Consider the following 25655-nt stretch of genomic DNA (forward strand, 5'->3'; position numbering starts at 1 on the left):
CACATCATTCCTGCAGCACTCTATTGGTGGATGAATGTACAGTCTCTAACAGCTGTCTCTTCTTTCTGTTTTCTCCCGCAGGTCCACGTTAATCTGCTTCTTATGGAAGCGCGAATGCAGGCAGAACTGTTATACGCTCTGAGAGCGATCACCCGCTACATGACATGAAGTGCTTTTGGCGTTTTTATCGTTGTCTTTTTACTGTCATTGTTGTTGCTCGTTATGGGACACTTCAAGAAAAAAAAATCAAAGGGGGGGGGGGGTTCAACAAAAATGTGGAAAAGACTTGAGAAGCCCTGGGTTGTGACAGTGCTTGTTGGATGGATGTTGGGAAGAGGATCAGAACAAAATGAAAGCAAGAAAAAAAAAACTGTTGAAGAAAGTCATCTCAAACTCAAAGTGGATACACACAGACTCAGCTTGTGTTGCCTGCGGTGCCATACCTGACCAAGAGAGGGCAGCCTGGAGCAAACTCCTGCTCTGCTGGGGGGGAGTTTGTGCCAGGCCTGAGTGCTGACACTGGGCGCATCCAGGACGACGCTTCAGTATTCCAGCATGCAGCACCTGCCTGTTGCCAATCTCTTGTGTCTCCTGGTAGATTGAAGCCCCACAGAAAATCCCCAGAAAGCTGTGCAGCCAGAAACTTTGATTCTGTCGTCACTGTTATATTTGTTTAGTTTCTTTAATATCTTTTTATTTCATTTTGTATCAAGGGATGTTGTCGATGTGGTTGCTGTTAGTGGTAACTGGAGATGGAAGCATTAACTTTGGGCAATTTTCTTTTTGTAACGTGTGCCTGAACTATCCAGCACAGTGTGCATACGTGCTGATGCTGCTGCTCCCATGTTGTATTCAGCGGGGTCATATTGATCCCCAAATCACCCCCAACCCCATTATATCCCCTAATCCCCCTATCCATTAGAAATCCACTGCATTACCCCCAACCCCTTCCTCCTGTCCTTCCTCCCCCCAAATCTCAAATGTCAATGTAAGCTAATCCAAGGAGTGTGTGAAAACCAGAGAGGAGTGAAAAGTAACTCAAAGAACACTGTCTGAGCCCTTTTTGAGTTTGACTGTACACGTGTGGGTGAGTTCTGTATTCATAATGACTGAGGTGTGAATGTGTGTATGTGTGTGTTTCACAGAAATGATGGGGAGAGAGAGAGAGAAAAAGTTCGTCTTTGAATTTCATGTGTCAAAAAAAAAAAAGCGAGGCACTTTGAAGGAAAGACTTCTTGCTTCTGCTGTAGCTCTGTTATTGTGAGATAACTGTTTATCATTTGTTGTTGATGATGTCTTTATTTTTCTGGTAATGGGGAGAAAAAAATAAGATAAAAAAAAAAGCTAATCAAAAAGAAAGTTAGAAACCAGGTTTTCCAGGAGGGATTTGCTTCCGGTTGCCCTAACCACACCTTATCTTGTCTTCCGCTTATCCCAGCTGCCTGGTCATCCTAACACTTTCGAAGCTTTGGATTGTGAATTTACCAGTAAATGAATACCTCTTCTGTTTTCTCTATAAGAAGTGCTCTTTGGTGAGCAGAGACTCTTTCCGGGCCGCCGCGTTCCCACTGTGGGGGACCCGGCGGGCTCACACAGGCCGACTGCGGTCGATCAGCTGTCGAACGCAAAAGGTTGTAGCTGTGCTTATTTCCCTGCTGGGGAAGTCTAACCAGTGCAAAAGCAGCTTTTTTTTATTTTGAACAGAGGTATGAACCCTCTGCTGTTTTGTTTTTTTGTTTACTAAAAACCAGTAAAGTACTGCATTCTTCTGAGGGTGGATTGAGAGAATCAGACAGACGAATGAGTGAGGAGGAGGAGGAGGAAGGTGATGATAAAGGAATGGTACATTTGGAAGTGGTTTGAGAGGAAGTGGAGGTTTTTTTTCAAACTTCTGACTGATGTCAGTTACTGACACTTTTTTTTATATGAAACTATAAGAAAAAGATGGAAAAAAAATAAACTATGATAATAAATTGTCGTGTATCATTCGTAGTTTTCTCCTAAACAATTTGATTTCACTGCGTCATCATTTGAGATTGTACTAGATGTGGAGAGGCCGACACAATTCAGGAATCAAACAGCACAATCAGTGTCACCATCAGCTCACTTCCACTGTTCAGTTGCACAAGTACAGGAAGTGTACTGACCTGCTGTGAGATGACTCATGAAAAAACATCACCTTATATTCCAAAGTACACTCTAAGCTGACTTCATCAACAGTATGCTGAGCTCAGGGGAACAGTTCAGTTTGTCATCAGTACGGTCCGGCGACTTTCACGTGAATTTCATTTTTACCGTAGCTTGAGAACTGAATGACTCAGTGGGAACTTAACGGTCCCTGCTCCTGTGGTGCGGTCAAGGTCAAAGTTTCTCTTTGTTCCTGACCAACATTTCAATCAAGATAAAGGGGGTTCCTATAGGAGACTTTACCTCTCTTTCCCGTTTGCCTCCATGTCACACCTCACTGGGAAAACTCTTTGACTTCCCAGATGAGGCTTGTAATATGCCAGAAGTTCAGGTGTTTCCCATCTGTCTGTCAAATCACCAGGAGAGTGTTATCTCAGTGTTATTCCCCACTAACCAAACTGCCTTCACATTTCGGTGGCTTTCCCAGACGATATATGGAACAGGAAACATTAACTAAGCAACCTTGATATCAGCCAGCTGTCTTTCATATCAACTTGAGAAACTTCACGTAGAGAACAATGTTTGTTATTAGCTCCGGCTAATGAGTTGTTTAGGTTTGAAACATCGGCTTGTCTTGTGGTTGTTTTAAGGTCACTGTGGTGTGAAAACTTGGGGGGACTGACACCTGGGGGGGTTTTACATTAAGTGCCGTTTCTGATTTGTCTCGATGTAATAACGATGTGATTTTGAAATGCTGTACTTTAGGCTATTTGGTGTAACTTGTAAGCACTGCCTGGCCCCATATCTGTGTAATAATAAAGGCTTTAAAAAGATGTTTTTCCACTTTCTTTTATTGTGTACAACACCACACTGACTACAGGCAATAAAAGTTTTACTTATGAGGTAAATTCCAGGTCAGTCATCAGTTTTCAAGACATTATCATAGAAGAGTCTTTACAACACGGTGAGCTTACAAAACACAACACGTCTGTAATATAAATGTGCAAAGAGCTTAAATTATCCCTGTACATGTGAAGGTACCCAGAACTTAAGGCTTTTGTGAGCTTTAAGGGAAGTAAAGTGCATACAAAATGCTACATGTATAAAAAAAAAAAAAATAATAATAATAATAATCAAAACATATAGCTGTTGGTACTGATGAGATACAGAATGACCAAAGGCTTAGAAATAAATAAATGAAGACCTTGTTTGTGAAGCATACAGAATTAAGAAAGAAATCTGGTAGTTTTCACATCCATACACGCGTACATATATTTTACCATTTAAAGCAGATTCACTTTGCTTCTTACACTTTGCATAATCACCTTTATCAACCACCTAAAATCTGTTGTTTTGAATATGACACACTGACCACCTGCAGGCCTTAAAACTGGCTATAAAAAGTTCATAGGTACATGAAAAATAACATCAACAGTCAACTTCAATTGAGTATTTAGCGGAGGTGGGACCAAGTCACTGTTTTGCAAGTCAGAACAAAGTTTCAAGTCTTAGCACTTAAGTCCCAAGCCCTTAAGTTTCGAGTCCTAAACGAGTCATCATGCACTCTTTACCAAATGTAATGCCATTTTATAGAGAGTAATAAGTAATTAGATAATACACTTACAAAAATCTTGAATGCTTTTTAAAATTTGTAATTATTTGTTATAACATTTTTGTTAAAACAAGTGAATTCATGTTGGAAAAATGTCTTAAAAGTTCTCTTCACAAATTTGTAAGACATTTTCAGTCAGACTAACCTCCATTTAAAGTGAGAAGTTAAAGTTATATGTTGTTGCATGTTTTATGTTTTATGCCCAAATTAAATAAAGACATTAACATTAGTTGATTCAGAAAAAGGGAAATGAGCTGATTCATGGCACACACTTTTTCAATTACATACCTTTTAATCTTTGGGCTTGGGGAAAAGTATCAAGTGTTTTCAAGTCAAAAGGCTCAAGTCTGAGAGAAGTCATGAGTCATAGGTGTTAAAGTCCAGGTCCAGTTGCTAGTTGAGTCTAAAGTCATGAAATTTGTGACTCCAGACTGACTTGAATCTCAGTCATGTGACTTGAGTCTCTGGTAAATAATAAAACTTGAGCATATGGATGGATACTGGATAAGTTAATTATGCTGCAGCAGCGATTGAGATGTTTTTAACAGTGTTTTGACTTTTTTTCCCCAGCATTGACATGAACTCAAGCTGACCTCACATGCTTTCTCCATGAAAAAGGAAACTACAAACCTTAACAGCCACCTTTAAACCCTACAGGAGGTAAGCGTTTATTAGTTATAATGTAGACTCTGGGTTAAGTGTTCAAAAGTTTTTAAAAAATGCTACGTTTTCTATGACAACATGAAACTCTTAACTCAAAGTGCCAGTTTGTCAGGATGTCCAGTCTGCAGGCTGGAGCATTTTCATCAGTTTTTGAGCTACGGGTAGGAACTCTAACTCCCAGCATGCCTTGTGGTAGTCCCTCATATCTTCATTTTCTACCCACTTCAGAGCCTCCTCTCCATCTGAGGAAGGGTCAAAGAGAGTGGACAGAGGATGAGAGAGAGCAGTAAGAGGTTTCAGGTTTGTTTTGAATACTTTTCAGTGACAGGTTGTGGGCAACTCCCAGATGTGACCATGGAGGTATCATGTTCGTGACAGTGGGAATACATGTGTGCACCACCCACTGAGGACCACTGATGTGAACAAGAGCATGTTCTCTCCAGCATGTCTCCGTCTTCTGTTATGTAAGGATTAGTAATAACACTGTGCACTGACCTAAGTATGTGGTGAGGATCTCCAGCAGTGACTCTCTCTCCTGTGTGTCCAGCAGCCTCTCTGAGCCGCCGCCGATCATGTTCCACAGCGCCTGACAAATCTGGCCCGCCAGCTGCCAATCACCTGGTCCGAAGTCTTTCAGACAGTCCACAAGCCTGGTCACACACGGACGCACACACACACACGGACACGTACATCGTGTGACTTGAGGGAGAGGGATCCACGTGACCGGCAGGTTTGTGGGCATTAGCTCCACTTCACTGGACCTACATCAGAAAGATGACTGTGTGTGTGTGTGTGTGTGTGTGTGTGTGTGTGTGTGTGTGTAAAGGGGAAGTAAAAACTCAAATGTTCAAACAAAGCTTGAACAAAGCTTGCACTAGAAGATCGAGTTGCCATGTGTTAAAAATCTAAGTGGATAAATCAGTAATTATAACTTTAGCTGTAGATAAACTTACTTGTGTAACTACTGTAAACAAATAACATCAAATCTGAGACGATTAGAAGCATCTTGTTCGTGTCAGTGGAGTTGTTGTGCTCAAGTTTTTCAAAATGAAGACCATATTTCTCCCTCAAAAAACAAAAAACAAAAAACTGTTTACTCAGCTTTGCCAGAAAATCAGAAACCATGAGCTCAGTTTGCTGTTATTAAAGGAACAGTTCAATATTCTGGGAATTCAAGAAACAAAAAACTCTTTGTTTTCTAGCAGACTGTGATGAGAAGATTGACCAATTTCATATCCATCTGCTAAACGTGAAACTAAGGCTGGCGGCCGGTTAGCTTAGCTTAGCACACAGACTGGAAACAGGAAGAAACGGCTAACGTGGTTCTGACCGAAGGTAATCATCCTGCAATTAATCGACAAACCACCAAACCACATGTTGTTACTGCTGCATTTTGTGCTGGGTTTTGTAACCTTCGGACAGAGCGAGGCTCAGCGAGGCTAAGCTAACTGTATCCTGGCTCTAGCTTCATATTTGGTGGACAGGCGAGTGGTCAATCTTCTCATCTAACGCTCAGCAAGAAAGAGAATAATCACTTCCCAAAATGTTGAACTATTCCTTCAACAAACAGACTGCTCTCGCTCTTTTTAGTTACAAAGATACTTTTCAAGGCCTGTAGCAAACAAAATGGGACAAAATATTCAGTACAGGAATTATGGTGATATCTCAAAATAATGTATAAGTTATTTATTGATGTTTTATTGTTATCAATAATCTTACTGTGTAAAAATATTGTGAAACCACCAAAAGTCAACCTACAATACTGTCACAATACAGATATTGAGATTATATATTTAATATATTAAAAAATATTGTGATATTTTATTTTCTGTGTATCGCCAGGCTCTAACCTTAACTATATTTCATGGGAAGTTTGTGAATTGTCTGTCTCACCGACACACACACACACACACACACACACACACACACACACGCAGACACACATGAACAAACTCTCTAAGTGCATCAGTCCTTACTTGGTGGCAGCCCCCTCTGCTGAGAGACTGACCCTGCTGGGGGCGTCCAGAGCCAGGTTGGTGAGGACCCCGCAGGCTGAAAAGCACATCTCAGTGCTTTTTGAGTCGAGCAGCGTCACTACAAACTGGTGCACTGAAGGAGAGGGAGAAAGATGATGATGCGGGGGAGCGGACGAAGACAAAGCAGGGCAAAGATAAGAGGGCAGCTATCACCAGAGTCAGCAGGCATGTTTATACTGACTGTAGCTGGCCTTGCAGATAAGTCCAGCCTAAACATGATACAACAGCGTGGAGAGAGGCATTCTGTACCAGGCGTTCTGTGTCGAGGTACTCGGTATTAAAGTTCTGTACTTGGGTGATACAATTTATGTGTCTTTGCATAAGCCTTTTTATTTCTGTGTCTTATTAGGGTTTAAAGAGAGATCACTTTTTAACTCAAGCATGGCATTTCTTTACCACCTTTCCTGCAAGAATCAGTAAATACTTTATGCAGAGTTGCATGACTCTCTCGCTCTTACAATGCAGCTTTATGAACTTATTTTAAACAATAGCTAAATCAACGTATATGCAAAGCTTTGTCAAAACTCTCTGTTAATTCAAAACCATTTCCAGGCCTTAAAAACAGTTTTTCTATTTTCATAACTTCTCCAGGAATTTCATGACCGTGGGAACCTTGTGTATGGCTTAAACAAAATAGGAAATGAGTACAGGCTCATGTTGGGGTGTTTTGTTTGTGTCTGTTTTGCATCTATCACATATATACCTTTGTTTTGCATAATGAAGTCTCGTACATCCTTGGACTGTGTCAAATTTCCATACACACGCGTGGCCTCGAGCACGGCGTCCATACTGGAGCTGAGCACCAACTTTAACACCACTTCAGTAGAAAGAAAGAGAGATATAGGGGGGTTAAATCGAGGGAACAAAAGCAGGAAAATGGCAAATTAAAAGTAAAATGAATCTGTCTTTGAGTCTTACACTTTGCCATGGTGAGTTGACTGCGTCTGAGTACAGAGCTTTGCTCCTGGTAGAAGGACAGGTTGTTGATGGTGGCAGCCACATTGACTAACAGCTCCTCGCTTTCTTGCACAGACCTCAGCTCTATGTCACACACACACAAGGAGAAAGAAACTAATCACCACTAAGAGTAACACTGAATTATGATCATTTATGATAGAAATCTTGAAGTAGATGTTTCTGATTTTTCCTTAATAACCTTCCTGTATAAACTACAGCCAACAGAGGGAGCATCCGCACTGCACGGCCAACAGGAACTTTCACTCTCCAGAAATATTTCTGCCTACTATCCCTTCATTCTGCTGACACATCTCAACATAATGTGAGGAATTATAATTACAACTTTTCATTGCCTTGTAGAGAACACGTGCATTCATCAACAACTCAACATGAAGTGCTCCTTCCCTTTTAATAACTAACCAGGTGAAGCCAGGTGAAAGCCGTGCTTCCTGTTATGTTGATGAAGGGGTGAAGATAAAGTTAGGGTAGATTATTAATCCATAAAACAGCTGCAACATGGATTGTGTACACTTGGTTGCAGTCAGTATTAAAGGAATACTTCACCCACAAGATAACTATTTGTACATCAGTTAGTGTTGCCGTGTTACTTTGAATTCTTGAGGAAGTTGTCTGTCTCTATGTGTCAGCCCTGTGATCGTCTGGTGACCTGCCCAGGGTGTACCCTGCCTCTCACCCAATGTCAGCTGGGATAGGCTCCAGCCCCCCCGTCACCCCAACAGGATAAGCTGTTACAGAAAATGAATGAATGTTGGTTTTCCATATTTCAAAGTGCAATGCAAATGTAACTAGATTAATAGTTAATAATTTACAGATAAGCAGAGCAATTATAGAAGAATTTAAATGTGATATATATGTGCAGAAATACAGTTAACACTGTGGGTTTTCAGCCTTTTTTGCATATTACAGCTCAGCCACACTAATGTGACACAGCGACATTATCATAAAAGAGACTGTTTTCTGTGGTTTCGGCTTGATATAGTCGGTTTGATCATGAGCTGGCATACAAAGGTCAGTGTGACCCAGTCCAACCAGCCATGACACCGAGAACGGCATGGAAACTGAGTCTGTTCCTGATATAGCAGCAGATGTCGTGTGCTTGGTCATAAATCGCAGATATTGCGGTTGGTGTCAACCAGCGGCTGTGTCACACTAAATTTTGTTTCTGTTTCTGACTGGAAATGCTGCTTTGTTGTGCAGTGCTGCCTGTCATGATCAAAACAGGACATGGATCAGCTAACCTCACTCTTTCATCCTCTACTGAGATTTTTGTTTCTGTTTCCAGCTGTCACGCCAACTCCATATTCTCCGTCATTCGTTCATTTTTATGTTTCTGTCTTCGGTTACCTAATTTACTTCCCCTCTTACTCTCTGGCATCTATCACACACCCCTCTAAACTTTGAGTTTTGACATTTTTTTTCACCAGTTCAACCTCTGCCGTGTTTATTTAATTTGCTCTCCCAACTGCCGTGAAGCTGTGTGTGTAGGAGGCAGGCAGCAGTAAAATCGAGTTTCACACCCATCTGTGTATCAGTTCAACCTGTCCTGAAACCATCTAACCACATGGGAGAATTTCACACACACAAACCAAGTCGGCTGTGAGATGTGACAGAACATCCTGCTCATGCACAGAAGCGCTTCGCTCTGTCAGACTTTGAAATAAAAAAAGAAAACAACAAAAAACCCCAGGTAAACCAAAAGAGGATGTGCTGCGTATCGAACAGAGAGCGCTGAAAGGAAAGCGAGCGATGGAATGAACAGACAAATGAGGAGTGTGTTTTTGACCAAAGTCATGTCTTGTTCCCAGCACAAGGGAAGTGGTTGGGTGCTTAGCAAATACTGTACGTACAATGTACTAAACAGCTATTTTTAAACTTAATCAGAACTCCATTTTTTCACACACTGCTCCCTTTGTATGACACAAATATAACATGGGTCTAAAGGACAAATCTAAAAATGTTACAACTGTCTATCTGCTACTGACTGTATCCTCTATTTTTTAACCTAAAGGGACAGTTCAGCCCAAAAAAAAAAAAAACATTTACCAAAACAATCTAGACTGATAAAAAGCATTACAGGTAAGAGAAAAATATGTATTGTTGAAATAAGGTTGAACCTTCCCTTTAAGTCCCCCTTGCTTTCTGCTCACCGAGTGTCTCCATCAGCAGCTGAATGCAGGTTGTGTTGGCTGCCAAAGCTGGACCCACAGAAGGGTGGATGCACATGTTCGCCAACACCCTAACCAACTTCACCAGCACATCCTCACCCTCCTGCACACTCAGTGGAGGAACCTGAGGCTCACTGAGGGAAGAGGGATCTTTCTGTGGGTGTGCGTGTGGTGAGTCGTCGTCTCTGCACTGGTAGGTGTTGTACAGCTGCAGGAGTGTGTCCATGCAGCCGTTGCACTGAAAGAGCTGCAGCCGAGCCTCGTCGCTTTTGGCTGTGAGGTTCCCTAGGGTGAAAAGGAGCCGCACAACAAGGTCCTGTGGGAGAGCGGTGGAGAGTATTCTAGTGGTCAATAAACGCATCTTTATGCAATTACTTTCTGAATTAAAGCGAATCAACAAAAAATGTGTGTTGATGTTTCTTTCCGTTGCAAATGGGGCTGAAAGGCCAGACTGTGTTGGGAAAACTTACTCAGTGGCTTCAAACATATACACAATTTCTTGTACAGCATTTCAAGTTATTCTGTGTTAGAGATTAACAGACTGCAGATAATAGAGAACATATATTTTGAGTGTGATTGTACTAGTCCCTTGGTTCAAATATATTATGTGAATGTGTATTTTAGGGATGCAACTAAACATTAACTTCATTATCTATCAGGGAGCCCACAGGTATAAAATATTTAAAGACTTTTTAAGACCTTTTTAGTACCATTTCAAATCTAACTTAAACCAAACTTGCAATGGAAATACACACCAAACTTTAATCTTTCAAAGTAAACACATTGATGTTAGTTCAAAATGAACAGTATAGTAAAATGACACTGATGATACTCTAACTAACGCGCAGGCTGGCTAGCAAGGCCTCAGTTTCATGAGGTGATGTATTTAAATGTCTTGTTTTGTCTGATCAACAGTCCAAAACCAAAAGATATTCAATTTACTCCCATACACACCAGAATAAAGGCTGGACCCTGCAGCTGCTTGGCATTTTTTGCTTGATACAGTAAATATAGTACCTAAAAAATAGCGTATTACACATCACTGCTCTGAATAAATAAGATCTCCCAGGAGAAAGAGATTGTTTCTCAGGAGAAAATGAAACACAGTCGACACCAGCACCTACGAAATTTTCTCTACAATATGAAGATTAGAAGCCACTTCACCTGCAGCTCAAGTAGCACTATTGTCAGTGTCACTCAGTTCCCCCAGAGAGTTCATAGCTGTGCAGACAAGTTGGAGAGTAACAACGCCCTGTCTTTTTCAAGAGTTATCACATACTTTCCAAGAAAAAAGAAGACAGCTGACACCCTCTGCGTCACCCTTGTATCCCGACTCTCATAAGTAAATAACACGAAGAGCAGGTGAGCTGAGAACACACTATTTTCTCCCATAAATGTGCAGTGACATGGTATAAGGACAGGACGGGTTGTTCTTGAATAAGGTACTAGTTGCACGAACTGTATTAATGTCCTGCGTGTGCGTGTATTTGTAGGCATGAGTGTGTGTTTATTCCCAATGAGATTAAGAACATATGTCAGTGATGTCTGATTGCCAAAGTCCCACCCTGTCCTCCCACTCCTCTTGTCTATCACTCCTCCCCTCCACATCTGTATCACCTCTACTGTAGTACCAACTCAAGCTCACCTCATTTTTTTTTGTCTTTTTCTCCTCCTTTCCTCCGCCCCTTTCTTTGACATACTCAGCCCCTCCTGGGATGATTAAATGTCAAAACACACACAAAACAGAGAGACGAGCGCTGCGTGCGGATGGACACAATGTCCCGTAAATGTGCTTGGACTTGAGGTACATAAACATCTTGCTCTGGGGGTAAACATGCTTAGCGGATTGCATCATGAGCACCTCGCTTCTCTCTAATACACACAGACTCTCACACACACACACACACACACACACACACACACACACACACACACACACACACACACACACACTCACACAAGACGAGGCTGGTGGACTCACCTGTTTTTGGTGATGTTTGCTCAGCAGTTCTAAAAATAGTTGGTAGCAGTCGGGGGTCTGGGCCAAAGCAAGGCGGCACTCTGAGTAAGAGGAGAGTTTGCTGAGGGAGAGAGGGGACAACAAATACCAGTGACTGTTCCACTCACTGACTGCTCTGCTATGCTGACTAAATATGGAGATATTAAATCAACACTGCTGATGGATGAGTAGGTCTTGGCTGGGATCAACCTTTTAGACTTTTATCATCTTTGGCTGTGTTGTAAAAACACCTCTAAAGCGCTACATGTTTTGTTTTTTGTTTCACACATTGATGAGGTACTTATGAGACCTGAGGATGGGAACTCAGAGCATCACTGCAGTCACTGCACACTGTTTGGTGGAGGTAGTGAGATCAGATGCTGTTGCGTCTGGCCTGCTATCAGAGCGGGGTCACAGAGAAGATAAGGCCTCCAGTGACTTTGGTGCTCCGATCCCTGTGTCTGGGTTTACATTGAACCATCCTCCAAAAAACTACAGAGTGTAGCTGGCACCTGTTGCACAGCATTTATTCCAAAGTAAGACGTTCCTCAGTGGACTAAGTCGTGTGAAGACGATGGTTTCGGCTGAGCTAAAGTTAGGTGTCTGACTGGTTCAGTAAAAGTGCAGAACACGTCCACCTCAATGTTTGATTCCATTTCTAATTATGGTATGTTATATTTTGCCTTTGAATGCTTAAAGAGAGAAATATCACATTCTTTCAATTAAAAATTAAGTGTTGAAATTATTCAGAAGATATAACATGTATTATTGATACTTCAGTGTACTCAAAGGTTTTGCTGCTACAACATTACTTGATCTGGTATGACCAGTAGCTTATGTTGGCTAAGGCTAGCTAATTGGGAGTGTGTCTATGTTCCCTTCGCCCAATGTTCCCTCAACCCTATGTTTCACTCAGCCCTGTTCCCTCAACCCAATGTTTCATCCAGCTCTATGTTTCCTCAACTGTATGTTCCCTCATCCCTATGTTCCAATGACCCTATCCTTCTTCAGCCCAATGTTCCCTAAACACTATGTTTCCTGAGCCCTATTATTTCCTCAACCTTATATTCCTTCAACCCCGTTTCTTTCAGGCCTTTATTCCCTCAACTCTATGTTCCCTCAGCCCTGTGCTCCCTCAACCCTCTGTTTCAATCAGCCCCACGTTTCCTCAACTCTATGTTCCCCCAGCTCTATATTCCCTAAACTCGGTGTTTCATCCCAAAGTTCCCCCAACCCTATGTTCTCTCAATCCCATGTTCCGTCAGCCCTAATTTACCCCAGCCCTATGTTCCCTGCACCCCATGTTCCCTCAGCCCTCTCATCCCTCATCCTTATATTCCCTGAACCCTATGTTCTCTCAGCCCCACTTTCCCTCAGCCCTATGTTCCCTCAATCTCATGTTCCCTCAGCCCTATGCTCCCTCAACCTTCTGTTTCACTCAGCCCCATGTTTCCTTGATCCTGTGTTACCTCAGCCCTATGTTCCTTCAACCCTAAGTTCCCTAAGCCCTATGTTCCTGCAACCCTGTATTTCCTCAACCCTATGTTCCTCCAACGCTATGTTCCCTCAGTCCTATATTCCCTCAACCGTATGTTCCCTCAGCTCTGTGATCCCCTAAACCTTATATTCCCGAAACCCTATGTTCCCTCAGCCCTATGTTCCCTCAGCTCTATGTTCCCTAGGACCACCTCCACCAATATCTCAGAAAGTTGCACACAGATTTTAACATGGTCAACCCGAACCCTGCAGCAGTTATGGAAGGGTTGGCTCTGATGCTGAGGGGACACAGGGCTGAGGGAACACGGGGCTGATGCCACCTAATGTTAGCAAACTTAAGAGAGATCTCACGGTTTAACTGACATTACTGAATCAGTTTGATTACCTGAGTCATCGCTACTTCCTTACTGTTACGTTGTCTCACTTTAACTATTATATGTATTTTCTTTTGTGTTAGTGAGCTGGGGAGAGGAGGATGAAGAAATGAGGAAGCAATTATCCACATGGAAGTGCAAGAGTGATACCTGTATATTCTGGAAATGTTGGTGCAGATGTCTGGGTCTTTGCGGTGCTGACGCAGCACCACACAGAGCTCTGATAGTAGAGAGTGAGAGACGAAGAGTGGACGGGAATCAGGGTGATCTGCAAGGTTCCTCAAGGACGCTGTCAGCTACAGGGGTCAGAGGTCAGACAGGGAGAAAGACGAGTGAGAGTGAAAAAGGAATGTTCACAAATGTACCAGCTTTATCTAGACATTTATATTTAGACCCGTATTGCGTGTCAGCGTCGTCCTACTGTGGCTTGGACCCAATGTTGGTCATTTGCTGATTAAGGCTGGCTGCTGGCCTGCACAGGACGCCATACAGCAGAGCGACCGGAAACTATTCAGTATGGACATAAATCATTCTATCACAAGAGGGAAACAGTAATTTCCAACACACGGCAGCACTGAATGTTCTGGAGAGCCATAGTCTGCTCATTTCCCTCTTATAACAGCATAATGAGTTGTGTTTGATATCAAATGAAGCGCTGGCTCAAGATGTTTGCTTGGGCCAACTTCTGCGGTCTGCAGCAATCATTTTCGGAAGAGTGGAGCAGGGTGTTTCAGACTCAAGTAGCCAGACCAGCAGAGAACATTATGCTCTTGGAGCAGCTTATATACCAGACATAAACAAAAACATTTGTGTCTAATAGTGGGAAAATCTACATCGGCCAACAAACACATAAAGAAGAATATTTAACACTGTGTTCCTTTTTTCTGACTTCACACAACTCTGTGCTTTTTACTCATTTAACTAAACTGTTGAGAAAGTATGTGTATTGCTTAGAGAGCAGGAGGACATGCTTTTCCCCGTTGTAATAAAAATATTGGTGCACATCAGATATCTAATGACTTATTCAAAGCATTTTAAAATATTCTTTAAAACTTTCTCAGCATGTCAAAGAATTATCTATGTAGTAGAAAGATGTAAATTCGTCTGACATTTGTGCTGTATGACCGGAGAGAAAAAAAAGGGGGGGCTGTGCCATTTGCTTTTGCTGAAGCAGTAGAAAACTACCAGAATGCACTGCGCCGCACTGTACCAATAAATACTCCCACTGGTGGCTGACATGATGCGAACTTGCCTGTTTTGACACAGGAAACAATATAGCGTTCGGCTGGTGACAAACTATCTCAAAATACAGCTAAACAGAAAGTTAAAATATGTTTTTAAAACCATTTTATGTGAAAAATAGGCAACGCAGTAACAGAATTTTGGTTCATGTTTGATCTGCACTACTTAGTTTTATCGTTCACAAAACAGGAAACAGCATAGCACCGACTTCCTGTTCACAAATTCTCATATTACAGTCAAACAGTGCACTAAAATATGTTTCTGAGGACATTTCAGGCAAGAAATAGGCCTGATTTAATGCTGAATTTTTCAGTTTGATCTGAGTTTGGTCTGAGTTTGAGAGAGAAAGAACAGGGTGGGTCTTTCTCTCAATCTGCTTCTGTACTGTTTGTGGCCATAGCGGCCGGGCAAAAGAACCAGCAAAAATCTGCATGATGACAGGAACCTAGCTGAGAGATGAGCGCTGGTAAGATGAAGGGAAGTTTAACATAATCTATTAACATACACTACCCACACTGTTATGATACAAAGCTGGTTGAAAATCGCTGTAATCGCTTGACACACCTGTACAAGGATGTGCCCTGCTATAGTGAAGTTGGTGTCTCCTGCTGTGCAGAGCATCTGGATGAGTTTCTGAGCCACACCGATGCAGTTCTTGTCCAGCAGGAGTCTGAGGATTGCGCTGTTTCCTGAGAGAAATTTCAGAGTCCCGACACAGTACAGCAGAGCTTCTCCAGATGAGGACACATCCTCGTTGCTTAAAATGCTCAGAAGTGTGTCTAGATACAAGGAAAACTGAATGTTAACATCCATATTGTGCACAGTGAGTGGAACTTTGGCAATCTGTAATGATGTGGTGAAGAGGTTCCAAAAATGGCACCAAATAGAACCAGACAGATGAAAACCAGAGAGATAAAAATCACTCCAGGCCAGCAGAGAACATTATGCTCTGGAGCAGCACAGATACCTCAGACATAAACAAAACATGTTTATCCAACAGTGGGAACATCAGCCAACAAACACATAAAGAAGACTAGTTAACAGTGTGTTCATTTATAGTAATGTAATGTACCTTTATGTTCTTCTCTCACTTATATTTTAAAACATATAACTTGGTACAGAATAGGAAACCTAAGCTAGGTCACTGTGACCTAGAACAGTGTTCACCTATGATAGAGTTGTTCTGGAAGAGGATGTCGTTGCTTTCACTGCGGCTGATCTGGAAGATGAGCTTACAGATGTTGAGCAGGTTGTTTCCACTGACACACAGCTGTAAAGGGAAATGCAAAAAAAACACTTCACACTTCTGTATTAAGTACCACAGATGCCCTTGTGATAGTGACTTTGCTGCAGACATGCTGACACCCACACACAGACACAGACGACTCACAGCGAGGCAGAGCTTGGCGATGTGCAGGTTGAGCCGGGCAGAGTTAAGGTCGATGAGGCGGAACAGTGTTCGAAGTATCCCTGACCTCCTCTTACAACGTCGGCCGAGCATGTCCGCTTCTGCCAAGGCGCCATGGAGACCGTTGCACAAATCACACAGACGGTCCAAGGAGCCCTCGGAGCTGCCTGGCATCGCAGGACGACACATATTACAAAAGAAATCATGTCAAGTTCAGGGCAGCGTGTCAAACATTCACAGAGAAAGCAAACATCCCAAAATGGAAACACCCGCTTGTGTGTGTTGGCAAGTGTGTTTCACATAAATACAGATGAGTGATGCTTTGTGTATGTTGTGGAATGTACGTGCAGTATGCCTTGGGCTCTGCTGCATGGTGTACATTCATCATTTGCATGAGGAACTTGAGGTTAAATCGTCAACATCGATTATGCACAGCTCAGCAGTAAAATAACATTCTCCTCCCTCTTCTAAGAAGCAGCTTTGAGTTTCAATGGTCAACTCCAGGGGAACAATCCTGCAACAGGCGGCTACAATCTTGACGCAGAGGAAGAGAAAGGGTGGAGTCTTTTCCTTGTTTTTGAGGTAAAATAAATGTTTTCCCTGCATAAATAACAGGGTTTGGCCATTTCTAAAAAAGGTCGGCTGCAGTCTCACACTCAACACTTCCCTGCAATTTCCCACTGAATCTGAAAGGTGTTTTATGCATGAGCCAGAAGGCACTTGGTACAATAAATATTTAATATTTATCTTTCAAATGAATTTTCCATTAAATTTGTAGAGTGTTAAAATATTCACGGCCATAGATTTCATTTCATGGCTGCCAGACTGCAGTTTCAGACTAAGACAATTCTGCATGGATGCCAGACATAACACTATTTTGTTTGCCTTTCTTCGGTGGTTGAAATGACAGTGCTTTTTTCATTTTGTGAAACTTGGTGCATGACTATCTGCCAATGCTGAAAACCTGCAGGTTGAAAATGAAATGTAGTAAGGCAACAGAGAATCTTACCTTTAATGCACCCACATTACATTTTAGATTAGCTTCAGAGACTTTCTTCACACCAAAAGGAACAATGTGATATCTAAAAGTGTGATTGTGAGTTCAGGTGGTGACAGAAACTATATACTCTTTGTATCAAATGAATGAATCTGGTCAAAGGTAATGCATGTAACATGTTCACACTTTTTTAGTGGCTTTCCTTACAGCCCACACTACCTGCAGCCACTCTCTCTAGTTGTTGGAGAAGAGGAGCAATCATGTTATTCCACACCACTGACTCTGCGTCCCCCTCTGTGCTTGTGCTGTTGTCTCCGTTCCCCGGCCCTGAAATGTGCAGAGAGAATTGCAGTTAGCCAATTACCACATCCAAATGCAGACAGTGAACACAAGTGGCAAGCATGGTTCACAAGTTCACTGTCTTAAAATAAAACAGCAGGAAGTTTGATGCCACAATGAAAGGTCACCATCCACAGCTACACTTCCTCTGATTTCTGTGTCTGTGCTGAAATAGTCTGCGTGTGGGCAATTGAGTGTGTGCATGTGTGATCAAAACACGTGTGAATGCGTGTTTGCACACGCAATCTCTCACACGCCATGCACCTTCATTTTTTCATTTTTGCTGAACATTTGCATACCCCCTCGCTTGGTGTGATGCAGGAAACTGTGGTTGCCCAAACCAACAGTTCTTTCAGCTATTGGCTGGCTGCCTCGCATGATGCAAATTAGGCCCTTAGCAACAACACCCCAATCAAAGTTTGACACTCAAGAAGGGGTGTTCGGTTACTGAGAGAGGTGTGTCTCTGCTTTCTGGGCTCATATCTTTTATATTCAGGCATTTTTGGGCTGATTTCAGTTCAGTTTTAGACATCTTAGAAAATAAATCAAGTATGATCAGTGAATGTTTTTAGGTAACGGTGCAGCTACATTTTTATTTTGCATGCTGCACAAATTTACCATTCATGTTAAATATGTTAAAAAAAGGGTTCAAAGAAGTTCATATAGTGTATCTGGACAAACCTGTTCTTGGTCCTGCTTTGCACTCTGTGGGTCTAATGCCTGAGTCAACACCAGGCTGCATTATTCCGCTGTAGGCACAAAGAAACACAAGAACACAAAGAGCCTTCTTACATTAGATTTTGGAGACATATGTGGCTACTGTTTAGTTTCATTTTATTTACTTGGGGGCTCATTTGGACATTAAAATAATAATAAAAACTGAATTGAAAGAAAAACACAATAGTAAATTGTGCCAAAGAATACATCTGAAAAGTTGCTGACACTATATTCTGTACACTAAGCCACGAGTGTATTTCCATCATTGGCCACTAGGTGTCCCTGTTGCAGCAGAGGTTGAGCCTAGTGTGCCGGTGCAGTTATCTGTAATGCGTGTCCCTGTATGTACTTTTGCGCTCATGCAGATACATGTGTGTCTGTCTGTTTGTGGGTGACTGCTTTTAAGTTTTTGTGTGCGTGTGAATCTCTATGCCTGTGCGGGCGTGTGTGTGTGCCGTTGTGCATCACAAACTGCAATCCCTAACAGACAGGAACTAAGATCTTAGCTTTGTGGGCAGTCTGGTTAAAGCTGTTCATGCTTTGTCACTGTGAGCTGTCTGCACAGCCTTACCGCCCTCTGTGCAGTAACCGTAAAGTTCTCCCAAAAACACACCCCTCGTCATGCTGTGCTATGTGTTGTGGCTTGCCCTCAGCATGTCACTGTTGCATCTTACTCTCTGCATGTTGCTGTCAAAGTCTGCACTATTACCGCTCACACACTAAGAGAATGACTCAATGCTACGATAAGTTCTATGAAAAAACGACAGGTAGTGTGTCTTATGACTAATTACTACGTGACCAGCTGAGAGTATAACTATTAATAAATGGAGATGAACACACACAGCATGGTGAGTCATCCTTATCACTGCTGTAACTGCAAGATTTACTTCACATGTCCCACACAAATGAGTGAATCAACCTTAAAAAATATGGAAAATAGAAGTCACTCCTTTCAAAGACAAAGAATATTATGTTATCAGTACTCTGAAGCTTCTGCAGTGACATAAGCACAAAAGGCTGAGTCTCAGGATGGAATATTATTGAGGTCTTACACTCAAGTGAGTTTTATTTCATGGTCTTGCTGACAGGTACGAGACAGAAAATGACCCTAGCTTTAGTAAAAATGTCTCCTTTTTATTCAATTGGAGCATCACCAGAAGGTTGCTTTTCAATATTAGCATTAATATACAGTATGCGGGTGTAACTATAGAGTGCACTTTCACTTTGATGGAGATTTGAGTGATTGGTATAAGCTGGCACACGGGGCATATGCAGCAGGGAGTGTTGGCCGAGGCATGTTGCAGTGAATGTCAGAGAGGGGGCTTTGGCTCTGTATGATAGGATTAAGAGCCTGATAATAAGGCCTCTTTGTGTGATACTGCATTCTCTGAGACATGACCTCATCCCTGTCTTAGGCCTGGCCAGTGCACTGCAGTCACAACACACGCTGCTGCCAGCCTTGCCCAGATGGGCACCCAAATCTAATAGAGAGCCATTTGGAGCTATAAAGCTTCGGCTTATTGGAGAAAAAGAACCTAGTGGATGTCTAATCTCCCCTATCTTTATATCTCATCCAACTCATCATATTAATCTGTCATGCTGTGTCTATTTCCACTTGCAGTCAGTGTACTTCTGGCTTGACAATCTCTGTGATTTCCACTTTGTCTATCTCCATCTAATGCACCTTTTATGTGGTTCACTGCAACACCAAAGAACAGCACATCAAAAACTTTGACCTAACACCAATCAAGGAGTCTTTAATCTGATCCTCTTGAATCATAACTTGACCACAGCCTCATCCTCTGGGACTTCTCTTTGTCAGCAACAAGTTACACAAACATTGCGTGTTAACTTGGCTTGTGAGGGAGGAGGTGAGGAGCCTGTGCTGCGGGCGATAGCCCAGATTTCCTGTAAAAGTGTTTTATGGTCTGTCCCCCCTCTACAGCCCCAGCTGCCCCACCCAATCGATAGGCGGATGGATTGTAACGACAGCCCCCGACCTCACGCCCAGAATTATGCCCCTCGTGTTGACACGCAGCTGATAAGGTCGGCAGAAAAAAGCAGAGCTTTTAGCCTTTCTGCACTGTGAAGGTGTAAAAGCTGTCACATGATAGTAATGACAGATAGAGGCAGTTTCATTGGGATGAAGCTGGATTTCACCCTGACCAAGATACAGTGTACAGTGAAGTATACGAGGGTTTAAACCGGGCTCGAATGTCTCAAGTTAAAGAATCTGTTCTATGAGTCAGTGCCACCATGGTGGTCTGACTGACTTCATATTTTCAGGTCTCAGTGAAGTAAAAAACACCAACTCTAGATTTGAGTTTACCTAATGTTAGCCCCTGTATGATATAAAAGAAGCCTGTGTTATTTTTGTTAACATTTGGATCATGGGTCGGACATGTAAGCGCAAAACAAAACATAAACAATTATAATGATATCAGCCTTACGAAGGTATTTCCTGTTTTAACTTCTCTTCCCAGAGGTCTGCATAAGTTACAGACTAAAACAGGAACACAAGAAACATTAGGAACTCGGTGCAAAGCGTGAGGCAAGAAAGCAAGGAGGAGGAGGCGGAAGAGGATTTGATGAAAAGCAAAAACAGGAGGCAAAATCAACTCCATCTTGTAATGGCCACCACTGCAGCCTTTGTGTGCCTGTAAATCTTCAATTCATTGTCATACTGTCACTCTGGTCAAAAAGGGGGGAGCAGGAGGGGGGGGGGGGGGGGGGGGGCAGACAAGAGAGAAGGACAGATCTTGCAAGTCAAACAGAGGGACAGAAAACGTACCTTTCACTTGCTGTTCTGCGTGGGCCAGGTCTGTGGGAACCACTGCGGACCTCGGTGTGGTCTGAAGTGGAGAGTCGTTTAGCTGATGGCTGCTTTTTTCCCAGGCCTGGATTTAATTTCTCTTTCACTTAACACATAGAAAGAATGTGGCAAGACGTTATTTACAGGTTGTTGCTGTATGCTGCAGTAGCATTTTGTCCTTGTTAGCTAAAAGCACAAGTCTCAATTTGTACACACTGACACACTGTGTGTACTCAGGTTAAAGATTTTCAAATTCAGTCAATGATTTTAAACATCCTCATCTTCTATTATTGCTGCAAATGGCAGAGCAGATTTGCGAGACAAGGTTTAAGATAAAGAGGGAGAGAGGGCGCTTATTTCCCACTCAGCAGCAGTATATCACGTTTTTCACCCAGCCCAACCACAGAGAATGTAAATCAGGTATAATGTCACTATGTGAATGGCTCCATTCATTTCCCTTTGGGAAAACTGCTCGTGTGCGAGTGCCCGCGCAGAAGATTTACGGAGATGCAGCGGGTGAAATAAATGAAGTTTTCTTTTTTCATTTTCTACCTGTTTAACAAATGCACCGTCTCATATCTTCTCTTATTTGCATATTATTGTAAACACAACATGGATGATTATCTAATAATAATAATAATGACTTTTATCCACCGTCTTTTCCCCTTGATCCAGACTTGCATCAGTATTTTTTTCCTTCCTTACCGTCTACATGTCCCTCTATAGGAGACAACATGGTGAGAGATCCAGCCCTGAGGAGGCGTGCCCGCGCCCCTGGCAGCCCCCTCTTCACCTCCAGTGGGTCAGTCGGGGGTTTGGGAAAGGCCTTGAATGGATCCTCAGCATTGGAGGGGACTGGAAACTTTGGCTTCTGGTGCCACACAAACATATTAGTGTAATATGATGGTGTGAACAATGAACCAGAACTTGAATCAACAAATTACACTACTTATATCCACAAAGAGATCCTATATTTATTTGTGTTACTCATTTATTCCTATTTTTGATTCCATATATTAACACTATAATCTAATTTATTAAAACCAGATAAGCTTTCATGTTGGCGAAGAGAGGGGTGTATACTCCTTATCCTGTTTTTCACTTTTCATGGTAATACTCATAATATTAAAAGATGCAAACATGCCTCTGAGCTTACAGTAAATAACACCTTCATTTCAATCTGAAATACAATTTAAATGACCACACATAGGTGTATTTGTGTTTGAGGGAACTTACATGGTCGAGAGGAGAGAGGCGAGTCCCTGAACCTGGTCTGGAGTCAGGAGCATCAAAATTTTGAGCATGAAGACTGAAAAGTGAAAAAAAGGCTCATTACTCCACAATTGATCTCAGAACCTGAAAATATCAACATGATTTAAGTGAAATTTATAACTTACCTAAATGCAGATGGAGGTCTGTTGTCTTGGTCTGCACGGACAGAGCTATTTCCAAAAAGCTGCCGATGTCCATCTCTGGGAGTGAATGGTCGCCGGGTGGACTGGACTCTCAGGGACTGTCTGGCTTCACTGACTATTTCTGCACTTGTTTTCCTCAAAGAGTTGCGCCGTGGGATGAAGGGACTGCACATCTCATGTTTTCTCTCCATAGAGGTCATGTAGGTCGATGTGACATTTGCCAAGACAGTCTGCAGATGACTTTAGTGGTTTGATTTCATCTTTATGTGAGTTGTTACAAGGTGTCTCACTGGTGGGGAACAGTTAGAAAGAAAAGAAGAAAAAAAAAAAGATAACGCCAAAACAGAAAATGAGCAGCAGGTGTTAAATGTGTCTGAGGTTGGAGTAAATAGCATTTGAAGCATGGCGAGCAGTGATGAAAGAGGTGTCCAGATCCTTTGAGCAGGTAAAAATTGTAATAATACAATGTAGTGTTGCTAAGGTACTGAAATTTCCAACATTGATAAAATATTATGATAAATATATATTTAATACCATTTTCGCTATCACAAGGAAGTTTGACATTTAAAGGCATAAAATTATTATTTTTTATTAAAGATAAATATCACAACACTATAATATAACAACTATGGCTTTTCTTTTCTTGATTAGTACCAGCAAAATGACTGCAGTTAACATTAACGACAGGTGAGAGTGAGAAAGCTGCTGGTATAGCTGCATCGATACTGTGGAAAATGAGTATTGAAACCTTCACAAATATTCAGAGACTATATGTATCAACACATCGATATTTCTCACAACACATCTACAATGTAAAACAACACTATGGCAAATAAAAGGCCTGCATCCAATCTAACTTCAGTAAGCCCATCAGTGATATATACTACATGATGGCACTGAGAGCTTCAATTGAAATTATTTTCAATACCAATACATTATGTCCCTCAAGGAAAACTTTGTTAACATCTATTTTATCTAATAATATAAATTTTTCAGTCTGTTCATCTCACTTCAGTCGTTGTTTTTTTGCAAAAAACAGTAAGTTTGTATCTAGTGGACTGAAAAAGCCGTAGATTATATTATTCTAGTGGGCTACCTAAAGTTGAATTTATATTTGTAATATGTATCTGTATAGTAAAAAAATAGAAACTTGGCGCTGTGCGATGATAGGATATTCCCACACAAAAATACTGGGATATTATGGTGCATCGATTTTTTTTTTTTTTTTTTTTTTGCCATAAATTGATAAATCTTTAAGTGCATAAAATGCCAGAAAACAGTGAACAATGACATCACCATTTTCCAAAGTACAAGTTGGGATATTTGAAATCCTTTTTAGTCAGAGAAATCTTAATCTGTAAAGTAAAAATAAAGTGGAAAGTTCATGTGGGTCCACCTTACAATTGTATCTAACTGTAGTATTAGAGAATATATATACCTAGCTAGATCCCAGCACTGATGACAAGATAGTATTGTCACCCACTGGTCACACACTGCCTGTTGGATGCCAAAATTAGTCCAACAGTCCAAACAATTTTGGATTAGAGAGCAAAACTTGACAGCATATGTTGGTTGTTGGTGTTGGAGTGGTTTGAAAATGCAATAAAATCCCAATAAAACCGTTTTTAGTTTGTTTACTTCAATAATAAGCCAAACAGTGCGATCTTAACTCATTACATTAGGCGGATTTTACTTTTCATGTGTGAGTGAATGAGAAGTCCCACTGCGCGTTCGCGCTCCGTCTCCATGGTGACCAGAAGCCGCTGCGGTGACTTGGACAACAAACCCAAGAAACAAAATAACCTCCGCATTCAATAAGCCGAGCTAAACTGCTCGTTATTCCCCATAAGAGCAGTTTATAACTTCTTACCTGTAGTAAATGTACTCGACTGTTCCATGATCACACGGAGAGGTGGTGGGGGAAAGAGGAAGCGTTTAAAGAAACCGGGGTTTGAATGAAAGTCTATTCACTAAGTTAAACTGAGAGTAAAGAAAAGTAGAAAACTTACCGTTAACCCGGGTAAAATCCTCAGTGGGTGTTAGTCGAGACCGTTATCATTGTAACGTCTGGATCCAGCTTCCACAGAGAAACCAAAACAATCGTAACACCTGACATTCGTTGAAAACTATCAAGTTTCCCAGCCTCCAGCAAGCTAGCCCGAGGATGACACATGCACGAGCTCCACTTAAAGGTAGTCTCGCGGGATTTGGTGACGCTCGTTTACCAGTGGTGTACACAGGTTGGATGCTAAATTTAACGTCGCACGGAAAATTGTAAGTATAATGAGTTTATTTCTGGCAAATTTGTTGATTTCACACGTTCTTCTAATTGTCCTGATACATATACACCCTCTAACTAAGTTACAGGAAACTTAATTTTAAGATTTGATAGTTTATTTAGGGGTGAAAGTACTTTGTGGAGGTCCTAAGACGGAGGGCACACAACAACAAAATCCCCCCCCCAAAAAAGTTTAGAGTTGTCTCCACGGGCCTTTTTCACGAAGACACAGGTGTAAATAACAGGGGTTTAGCACCAAATTTAGGAGCCTCTGTGGGCCCCCCCACATCTCTGCTCTTGGTCAATGTCTCTCTCACAGACCTTTTGAATTTTTTTTTTACAGTCAGTTTGCCTTCGTTCCCTTTACGTTCTTTCCTTCTTCCTTTTTTGGAACCTCATTTTCCCTTTCTCAGGGAAAGACATGACAGTGTACATTGGTGGACCTGCAGCATAAGCAGTCACTCACTGAGCTGCATTCAGAGACGAATCCTACTGCAACTGAGGACTAACCCAGAGCTTCCATCACATTCTCATCCCAGTTCGTCAAATACCGCTGCTCTCAGTGGACCTACATGTCAAAATATAATGTGTGAGGTACTCCCCTGCATCAGTTTTGGATGTTCAGGGATGGCATGTCAATTTACGCTTGTTACACGCATTGTGTCTTTCAAAATACATTCCCGTTTTCACAGGAAATTTGCAGTTTCTGCTTGTCAAATGCTTAGTCTGTGTCAAAATGTAGCTACAACACTTTGTTTTTAGGTTTACTTGCTCATGTTTAGGCAACAAAACTGTTGCACACATCATGGCGTGGCTTACAATAACTGCGGTTACTGGCATGATGTAACCTCACGTGACATTCCTCATCAAAGGTGCCTCTGTGTGTCAGTGTCTGCCACTGAGGTTCACTGACATAGCAGTGGTATTTGAAAAGCTGGAGTAAGAACAATATTGAGCCTCCGATGTTTTTAGTTTTAATACAAAGTTCAGTCTTTC

General features: G+C 41.8%; 2 protein-coding genes across 3 annotated transcripts in view; one reads left to right on the top strand and one right to left on the bottom strand.

The window, feature by feature from the left end:
- The window catches only part of sesn1 (sestrin 1), a 77006-nt gene extending 74046 nt beyond the window's left edge, over positions 1 to 2960 (top strand). For both annotated transcript variants that reach the window (XM_033648206.2, XM_033648207.2), the window contains one exon: positions 82 to 2960. In XM_033648206.2, the coding sequence (XP_033504097.1) occupies positions 82 to 168 (87 nt within the window). In that variant the 3' untranslated portion in view covers positions 169 to 2960. The remainder of the gene's footprint in view (positions 1 to 81) is intronic.
- armc2 (armadillo repeat containing 2) lies at positions 1246 to 24778 on the bottom strand. Its single transcript, XM_078173840.1, has 18 exons — positions 24391 to 24778; positions 22364 to 22670; positions 22203 to 22275; positions 21672 to 21837; positions 20946 to 21072; positions 18119 to 18186; positions 17318 to 17425; positions 16084 to 16268; positions 15861 to 15963; positions 15258 to 15472; positions 13602 to 13747; positions 11563 to 11662; positions 9564 to 9897; positions 7357 to 7479; positions 7142 to 7255; positions 6379 to 6511; positions 4898 to 5052; positions 1246 to 4644 (listed from the first exon to the last, which is right to left on the bottom strand). The coding sequence occupies exons 2-18, from the start codon at positions 22579 to 22581 to the stop codon at positions 4511 to 4513; spliced, it is 2502 nt and encodes an 833-aa protein (XP_078029966.1). The 5' UTR covers positions 22582 to 22670; positions 24391 to 24778; the 3' UTR covers positions 1246 to 4510.
- Between the last annotated feature and the right edge of the window lie 877 nt (positions 24779 to 25655).

The sequence above is a fragment of the Epinephelus lanceolatus genome, chromosome 13, assembly GCF_041903045.1.
Source record: "Epinephelus lanceolatus isolate andai-2023 chromosome 13, ASM4190304v1, whole genome shotgun sequence".
NCBI lineage: Eukaryota > Metazoa > Chordata > Actinopteri > Perciformes > Serranidae > Epinephelus > Epinephelus lanceolatus.

Bases quoted from the DNA above. Each gene is read 5' to 3' on its own strand.
- armc2 (XM_078173840.1), bottom strand. From the start codon at position 22,581: ATGACCTCTATGGAGAGAAAACATGAGATGTGCAGTCCCTTCATCCCA. The intron at 9,898-11,562 runs GTGAGTCCACCA...GCTCTCCCACAG, and splicing joins GCAAACATCACCAAAAACAG to GACCTTGTTGTGCGGCTCCT. The intron at 5,053-6,378 runs GTAAGGACTGAT...GTGTGTGACCAG, and splicing joins GCAGAGGGGGCTGCCACCAA to GCTTGTGGACTGTCTGAAAG.